General features: G+C 38.2%; 1 protein-coding gene and 1 long non-coding RNA gene across 4 annotated transcripts in view; both read left to right on the plus strand.

The window, feature by feature from the left end:
• LOC103138467 (uncharacterized) overlaps positions 1-3,699 on the plus strand; it is a 9,555-nt gene extending 5,856 nt beyond the window's left edge. For both annotated transcript variants that reach the window (XR_001662208.1, XR_476284.2), the window contains exon 3: positions 1,957-3,699. This is a non-coding gene — a long non-coding RNA (uncharacterized LOC103138467). The remainder of the gene's footprint in view (positions 1-1,956) is intronic.
• Positions 3,700-4,531: 832 nt separating this feature from the next.
• cdkn2c (cyclin-dependent kinase inhibitor 2C (p18, inhibits CDK4)) lies at positions 4,532-8,750 on the plus strand. 2 transcript variants are annotated; one of them, XM_016671802.1, is made up of 4 exons: positions 4,532-4,629; positions 5,110-5,189; positions 6,088-6,214; positions 7,960-8,750. In XM_016671802.1, the coding sequence occupies exons 3-4, from the start codon at positions 6,089-6,091 to the stop codon at positions 8,317-8,319; spliced, it is 486 nt and encodes a 161-aa protein (XP_016527288.1). In that variant the 5' UTR covers positions 4,532-4,629; positions 5,110-5,189; position 6,088; the 3' UTR covers positions 8,320-8,750. The 2 variants fall into 2 exon arrangements, with proteins under 2 accessions (XP_016527288.1, XP_007552724.1); XM_007552662.2 differs by lacking the exon at positions 4,532-4,629 and adding an exon at positions 4,638-4,984.
• The last annotated feature ends 326 nt before the right edge of the window (positions 8,751-9,076 follow it).

Genomic DNA, 9,076 nt, shown 5'->3' on the forward strand with positions numbered 1-9,076 from the left:
AATGTACATTATGCAGCAAAGGAAATTAGAAGATCGGACATATATCCATTATGGAGATGATAAGTTTTGGACGGGCGATGTGCCTCGTACTCAGGGAAGAAGCTTTTTAGTTATCTAGCTTTGCTAGCAAAGTCGTAGCTAGCAGTTAGCTAATAGCACAACAACAGCCTAATGTCAGTATGATAAAAATACTGAATCGATAGATAAGAACAGATTTTCCTCACCTGGCTGTCTCCTCCCGCTCAGTAGTTCTTTAGAGAAAAGGAGACGCAGAGGTCTGTCAGTGTCTGTTGTATTTCATTACCTCTCTGCTTAAACTGCGACTCCGTGCTGAAGCAGAAACGATACTTCAACGTTTTCCGTCATCTGACAAGTAGCAAGTCTACTCCACTTTATTCACCAAAAACGTTGTTTTTTGTATATATATATAATTCACCAAAAACTGTTCTGTAATCTGGAACGTTCGCTACGTTGAGCTCCAGTTAGCCGCCTTATCTCACTGCGCGAGAGGCAACTGCGTCATGCCTCACGGGCAAAAGGTCAAAGGTAACAAGGTGACCGGAAGGCTTATTATGTTGTACAAAAAAAATAAATAAATAAAATAATGTTAGTACATGTTATTTCAGAAGAGGGCTTTGAAAATAATAATACCAAAAAAAAACAAAAAAAAAATGACCAAAAGGGCACTTTGGGGTAAGGTGCTCAAGCACCCCCAGCACTCCCCTCTGCACGTGCCTGCCCTGATCCTTGTTCGATTCAGGTGCAAGAAAATCTGAAAAAATCTGGTAGAATAATCTTTATCGTTGGTCGCCAAAGTTCGAAACTCGCTCTGGAGGCCTGAATTAGGCTGTAAGGAGCGTCTGGTCAGCTCGTTTGTACCCGACTTTTAAAGTGGCCAACATTGCAAAGACTAGAAACGGAGGAGAGTCGCCTGCACCCCTTCTGTTTTTTTTTTAATTATGTAAAGCACTTTGAAATGCCTTGCTGCTGAAATGTGCTATACAAATAAAATTTGATTGATTGATTGATTGATTGATTGATTGATTGATTGATTGATTGATTATTGTGCCGTTTTCTAGCTTCAAAGAAATTAAATCGAGCGGAATGTTTTATTTTATTTTCTTTCATTTATTAAATCAGGTAAAAACCCCATTGACATCCAGATCTCATTTGCAAGAGGGACCCGGGCCGAAATCTGCTATTTATTTGTTGCATTACTTTTATGCGCATATAAACAATTTACGCGAACCAAACTTGAACGTCAGCGGTTTGTTTTTGTTGTTGTTGTTGTTGTTGTTTGTTTGTTTGTTTTGCTTTTTTTTTCCTTAATGGAAACTTGGGAGATGATATAATTATCTTAATTCTGGAAGATAAGATTATGTATTTTTTTAGGCTGTGATTATCAACACACCTCCGTAAATGGCCGCAATTTACTGGTGAGCTATTCTAAAAGCCTCATCTGCAGATTGTGACCAGCTAACACATTCAGATATAGTCTAAATCTAAATGCATAATGTGATTCCATATTAAATGTCGCGATAAAACATACTTTTACAAACTTTGAAAGAAAACTTTAAGTTGGAGGCCAACCGCTCTGCAGGAGCGGCTTCCCGCATCTCTTCGTTCCGTCTGATAATTTCACTTTTTTTTTAATAAACTAATCTCCGTAGTGCGCTGTCTCTCAAAAGCCCAAACAGTGCACGACGTTGCAATCCAGGGAATAAATATAATAAACACTTAAGTCAGATCTAGAACTCAATGTCATTTCCATTAAACAGCGCTATATTTTCCTGAGGGAAGCAACAAAAAGGCAAAACACTTTTCTTTGTTCATGATATGAATGACGCATGTTTCCCATGTATTTCTCACTGCATTACAATACAGTTTGTAAACGTAAACGTTTGATTTATAATCTAATTCAGTTTTTCTCTCTCTCTCTCTTTCCCTCTATTACAGACTTAAGAAAAGGTCAGTGAAGATCAGGACTTGGAGTTTGTTGTCAGAAACATTCTGACATTTACACATGGATTCATATATATATATAAGTACAACTGTAAATGTGTGTTTTCCAAATTAAAGCAAACAAATCCTGCTGTGAATATACACAGCACCACAAATTCCTTATAACTACATCTTCTCTGACAACCTCTGAAATCTTTCGTTCATTTGCTCTGGGACCAGTAAGGCGAAGCCAAAGACTGGAAGTGAACCAATGACAGCCCAAGACCGTGTTCATAATTTTCTGCTGTCTCCACAGATTGTGGCTTTCAGTATGCGTCTATTGCTATTGCAACAACGCCATAAACAAATGAGAAAAGAATCATCATCAGGTACGATTGTCACTTGATGGGTCCAAATATCACTGACAATATTTCATGTTTTCCATTAATAAAAATATATTGTGCAACATATTCCGTTAGGAAAGAATTAGGTTCACTGACAAGTGCCTTTTAGCTTTTAGTAGAGAGGCTTTACTTCTTGTGAATTTAACAGGAAAGATGAATTGTGAAAGTGACTTCCTCTGCTGAGATTATAAGAAATGTCAGAGCTATGTGTGCGTACATGTGGGTATTTCACCAAAGTTATGCAGTCGAACTGACCACCTATCTTTAGCCTTAACAGAAACACATGCAGGGGGTTACAACATTCCTGTTTGCTAATATTTAATCTTGGGTTGCTTGTTGGAACAGCATCTCTTTGGGTTTTTTTTATATATAATAATCACTATCACCACTATTATGCAGTCTGGATTTATATTAAGTTACTTCCCAGATTAGTTGAAGGATATATCTCTAAATATAAAACTCTTGGCGAGGTAAGGAACCCTCTAAGACACTAATATGCAGACTGAAATGTCAGTGCACACGATCATTTGCCACTGAAAATAAGTATTTTTATAGTTTATTAAATGCATACAGCTTACCCTTTAGATGAAGATCATTATGTCCATTAGAAGTCCACTTCATTTTAAGCTGTTAGATGTCAACATCCACAAAACGAACTTGAATCTAAATGAGACAAACTGAAGGTCCTTGATTTCGAAACTAAAAATTGGAAGTAATGAGTAACTGCTTCCTTCTTTACTCTGCAGAAAGGAAAGAGGTATAATAGCCTTACGTTTTTGTTCAGTTGCATTTTTGTTATGAGCTTCTTGCCTAATTAGTCAGTTAGCACACTATAAAAGCTTTCTCAGTCATCTTCATCCCAGGGTCTTATTAAGCCACCCTTCCAGAATCATTTGTTGGTAACAGAGCATTTTCCAGTTATCTTCTCCTCACACTTACTGGAGGACAATATTTTGAGTAGCAAACAAAGGGGACCCATGATCTGTTCACACACACACACACACGCATACATCCACACACACACACAAGAGTATGTTTACAGTCACAATTCCCCATTCATGCAGAAGTCATCCATTCATGGTTATTTTGAAGCAAAATTTTACAGATGTGTTATAAAAAGAGAGAAGTGCCCTTTTGTGTGGACAGACAAGTTTTTTGCAATCATTTCAGGAACTGGTTATATCTTGACCTTCATTGATAAAGTCCCAAAATGACTTAAATTAAGTTTTTTTTTTTTTATGTTGTTGTCACAATTAATGAAAGGAAGCACAGTCCAGTCTGTCGATTTTAATCATGTTTTAAGCAACCTATTCGGAGCCCTGAAGAGCTGAATTGAAAATGGCACAATTAAAAATAAAAAAACAGTGTGCCCTAAAATAATGATACTTTTTTTTTTATCACACTTTGTAAAAAAATGTATATATACATATATATAAAGACAAACGGCAGGAAATAACATAACCCTGGATTGTTAGGGACTTTTTCATTTGAAAAAAAGATGAATGTGCAGAAGAGGGCAGCTTGCTGCAGAAAGCCATTTTGTGGAAAGAGAACGGTATGAAAGAAGAATGTGTGTGTGTATGTGTGTGTGTGGGAGGAGGGGGCGGGGTGGTATTTACTGTTCAGGGCTGTTTTTGCTTTTACTGTCGTTATTATTTCTCTGCAGCACATTTGGGATTTATTAAACGTGCTTTATAATTAAGTAAACTTGAACATTAAAATACAGGTATCGCTTCCTTGCTTTAGGTGCGGAGTGTTAGACTGGCAGAGCCCATTTTGTCAGCATATTCAATCAAGTTTGAATTTGAAATGTGTTCCGGATTTTATTCTTTCATCAAGTTCGTGACCCGCCACGTTTATAGCGGAGATAAAAGGGTGGCACGCTCCTTCACAGTTCGCCGGCGGATGATCTGGTTAGAGGTGACGAGGAAGCGGAGACGGCAGCGCTTTCCTGTAACGTAGAGGACAACGCGCTTGTTGAAGAGATGATGAGGACAGAGAGGAGAGAGACAGCACGATCTGTTAGAGTTTTGCGCAAAAATAACTTCTAAACTCCGAGAGGTTCTTTGACAGCTATTATAGCATATTATACATATACCCTGACTTTATTCAGAATCCTCTTCAGGAGCATAGTTAATCGTATCCTGCTGAGGGCACTGCTGTGTTTGGCTGATATAAGTCACATGATTGAAGTGCACCAGGACTGGTGGTCCAGTTTTGAGCCGCCATGGGCCGCAGACCACACCCCCACGGAGCAACAGTCGCTCCTCTAGGTGATAAAATGGTGCGTATCCATTTCTTCTTCTTCTTTTTGTCTTGCAGCTAGGCTTCGCCCAATCAGGCCAACTTCATAGTTTTTAAAACAAAGCGCCTGAACGTTAACTTGCCTTTGAAGTCAAACAAAAAGGAGCGCTTTATTCTTCCTCACTTTGAACCTAAAATACACCATTTTCGCATCACAGGGTATTTTTAGAGGGCTATTTCTGTTTCTACCCTGAGTATTAATATTGCAATTGTTCGTTCGGGTTGTGGTCCGACAGCGTCATTCGAGCTGTAATCTCTGGAAACGACATGTTTCTCTATGATTCAGCGATATTTGGATCCAACCTGGACTGCTGATCGTGCCTGATGATGCCTGGGTATAACTTTATTGATTTGAGAAATGGGACATCAGCCGTTTGTTAATGACAATATGGTGCAGGATTGCTTTGTCAAGTCAGTTTAATTCAGTTTATTTTTTTTCTCCCCATGTTTGACTGACTAGCTTTCTTACTTGTAAGAAGTCCCTAAAGCTGGTTGCCGAGTAAGAGGAAGACATGTGCTGCGATTCAAACCTCATTTCAAGTAAGTTCCACACTTTTTTCGTTGTGTTTGTAGTTTTATTTCTTTTTAAGCCCGTTTTGTTTTTATTTTTTACGCACAAAAAAAGAGCATATTTATTGTAGTGTGGTAAACTCATCTGCAACAGGTGTGGCTCCAAAGATAAATGAGCAATGCCTTCAAAATTTGAACATGAATTTATAGTTGAGCAAAACATAGGCTAAAGAAAAAAATATATATATTTAAAGCATTAATCTTAGGCATATTTTAGAGACTTTAGCATTTGAGAAAACTACAAATAAAGCACCGTCTGTCTGCATATGCATCCATGTTAGAGGAAGAGTCCATCAACTTTTGGCAGACATTTTAAGACTGCTAAAAGTCTTAAAATGTCTTTTAACACATTCATGTGTTTCTCCCACACATGAATGGGAGAATCAAATTAATATTATACATACATATACAGTTTATGGAAGAAAAAAAACACTTTGAAGGTTGTGACTCTTTACTTCTTTTTTTTTACATGTATAGATTGTTGAGTGGTGCACTACCAAACATTGTGTTGCCTTACTGCCGTTTATTTTCATGTTAAAAATATTTATGTTTTAAAATACTATAAGTTTCTAGGTATACTGTGAGATTAAGTAAAATGTTAACTACCCTAATTCATAGTTTGTAATTGTATGATGTGTGATGAAGAATGGATGTAGCTTTGGATGCATGAAATTATATATATAAAAAGAAATGATAATAACAAAACCCTAAAATTGTTTCAACCTTTAATATGCAAAAATATGCCCCTCTTGAGGTCATCCGAGCAGCAGGTTTTAGGAAGAGGAGGAGAAGAGCAGGAGGAGGTGAAGAAAAGGAGGGGCCTCAATGATAGGACCACAAGACAGACACTTTTTCTTTGTTCAACCAGGATGGCGTGTCGAACAGACCTTCTCTGTAATGCCTCAGCATGTGGAAAGCTGGAAGAAGTGTTGAATTTATTGCAAGCTGGAGCTGATGTTAATGGACTGAATGCGTTTCGGAGGACTCCTCTGCAGGTCTGGCTAATACTTCACTTTCTCCTATTTAGTAAAATTGACACCATTAAATCAACACGGTGCCGAGTATTTAGTTTGTGGAAATGTAACTCTTTCAGAGTTATTTCAACAAAAGAGGGTAGTTTTAACACTTGAAAGAGGTAAAACTACTCGGTCTCTTGTTTGCTAAAGGCTCCAGTAGCACAGTGTTGATTTAACTGTCATTTCCTGCTTTTTCTCTCTCTATGTTCAAAAGTCAGCTAAGTTAAAATTTTTTAAACTGTGTGCTGGAGTTATATTTATTTCATATTAACTATGTTGTATATTGCAAATAAAAAATGTCTAACCTAAAGTAATTAGCAGTTTTTTTTTTCTCAGTCTTGTGAACTCAGTCATAACAAAGAGAGATGTAATTATTTTATTATTTATTGCTATTTGTTTGGATGATAAATAGCCGATTAAGTCTGCACTAAAACATTTTTGAGATGAAGTGCAAGTCGAGAGAAGGAAGTTGTCAGTGGAAAAATACAGGCCTCATGTTCGAGGTGAAGTCTTGCCATGCTCCAGATTAAATGAGAGCTATTTTCACAGGGAAAATTTGCACTGCCATTAATAACATGTTTAAATCTGTTTTTTTCATGTTCATCAAGTAAATTTTAAACTATTTTCACACACACACACACACACACACACACACAATCTCTTTCTATCTTTACAGGGACTTTGCATTGACTTCCATTCATTTTTCATTTAGGGGTGGAAATTAAAAAAATTCTACCAGCTACTGTGGTAGAGGATGGTAAAACTTCACCTCTAACATGAGACATGTATTTTTCCACTTGTTGAGCCACAGAGGCTGAGGGAATGGGGAGAGAAAGGCATTTCCCAGGAGAATTTCACAATATCACATATGCCAGTTTTTTGAATAACTGGCATATTCAAAAACTATAAAAACATTTTTTTTTTAAAATGCTGTCACAACCTCAAGACTGGACATATACACAAGAAGGGACAACTTAAAGATATGCATATGGAGTCCGTATTCTCTCTGAAGTAAGATGGAGCTTTCTGCACAAGGATACTGCTTTCATGCTGTTCGTGAACTGAGAGAGGCTCACGGCAGTACTCTGCTTCCTCACCACAGTTCCTGCAAAACGTTTCACGTTATTGGATAACCAAAGTCTCCAATAACAAGGAAAAAAAACGTCAGGTTTCTGGGTCTGAAAAATTGCCAAGTTGACTATAGTTCTCAGCCTTCATCTGACGATTAAGTTCTGGAGTGTCCTTCCTCCAACAAAAGTAGTCCTTTTTCTTTTACTACAAGTATTGTTTTATGTTAATTTTATATGATCCATCTTTGTTATTTAAGTCAGTTGAATCCATATTCAATACTGGCATGCAAATGTTGCAGGAAAAACCTTACATTAGAAATTAAAATTAAAACATAAACTCCCTTCAGTTCTCAGTGTTTGATTTTCATTGTCGTGCCTTGGGTCCAAGAAAGTAACGGAATTCCTATATTGTCCTTTTTATATTATAGTATTGTTAATCAAGCTGACTAACTTTAATTTCGAGTGCACTCCCACTATTTTTGTCTCTGTTCTGTGAAAGTGCAAACTTAAAAGCCGTAATTTATTCAGCTCATGGGCACATGACAAAATTATCAATTAACATAACTTACAATCAACTTATAAAGTTGTTTGACAAAATAGTTGTCAAACATCCGACCAGTTCACTCGTCTCTTTTATTTTCCTCATGTTTCCAGGTGGCGATGCTCGGAAATGCCAACCTCGTCGAGCTTCTGCTCGAGGCAGGAGCTGATCCCAACGCGCGAGACCCGACCCTAAACCTGACCGTGACTCACGACGCCGCACGCGAGGGTTTTGTGGAGACTGTGCGTGTTCTGATAAATCACGGAGCGGAAGTGAATCTCGCGGACGAAACCGGTAACCTGCCGCTGCATCTGGCCGCAAAGGGGGGACATCTGGAGATGGTCAGGATGCTCCTGGACCTCACCGAGGACCCCCGGAGGACCAACGACCTGGGACACACCGCGCTGAGCCTGGCGCGAGACTTCAAGCACGAGGAGACGGCTGATTTCATTGAACAACATCTGGGGCCCTGAGTGACGTGAGGGAAGGTCTTGTTGCTAATTTGTGTTTATTATAATGGGCCCTCAGAGGAAGAGCAGCTCTTGTAGTAGTGGCATAACAGTCTAATTGTCAGAAGGCAAATGAAAATGTTATTTTTATCAGAGTCACCTCTTGTGACCAGACTCTACTCACCAAAGGTGAGTAAATGAAAGAAGTCTTCAGTGTCGCACTCTATTATCTTTAATAAAAGGGCTTTTGCGACAAGAGGTCACTTCCTCACGCACGTGATTCCAGCAGAACCGCGGCATTGTTTTCGATTGTTCAATAAGTTTGTAGCTTCTACTGTTGCGTCTTCTTTGTGCTGAAGTGCTTTATAAATAAAACGGAAATACGTCTTTATCATGTGACATCAGAAGCCATACTGATTGTAAAAATAAATAAAGAAATAATGCCCTTCAACAGACACGCCTGTGTCATTTCTGCTCAGTTTTCTCAAATAAAGTCTATTGTGAAAGATGGGCCTACGGTTAAATGACGGTCAGTTTCAAATCACTTTATTTCCAGAATTTTAAAAACGACAATAAAAAGTGACACATGATGCAATAAGTAGATGTCTTCTTCGAGTCTGCGCCACAAACAAAGACAAAAGCAATTTTCTGAAGCCGATTAAGTCTGACCAGGTAATGCGGTAGATCCACAGCGCTGTTCATATTTTTTGTACACGGTAAAGATGTGTAAAATGCCTTAAAATACATTCGTTTTATTGCAGGAGCGTAATCTCACGCTGAA

This window comes from Poecilia formosa, unplaced genomic scaffold, assembly GCF_000485575.1.
Source record: "Poecilia formosa unplaced genomic scaffold, Poecilia_formosa-5.1.2 Scaffold52, whole genome shotgun sequence".
Lineage (NCBI taxonomy): Eukaryota > Metazoa > Chordata > Actinopteri > Cyprinodontiformes > Poeciliidae > Poecilia > Poecilia formosa.

Bases quoted from the DNA above. Each gene is read 5' to 3' on its own strand.
- cdkn2c (XM_016671802.1), top strand. From the start codon at position 6,089: ATGGCGTGTCGAACAGACCTTCTCTGTAATGCCTCAGCATGTGGAAAG. The intron at 6,215-7,959 runs GTCTGGCTAATA...TCATGTTTCCAG, and splicing joins TTCGGAGGACTCCTCTGCAG to GTGGCGATGCTCGGAAATGC.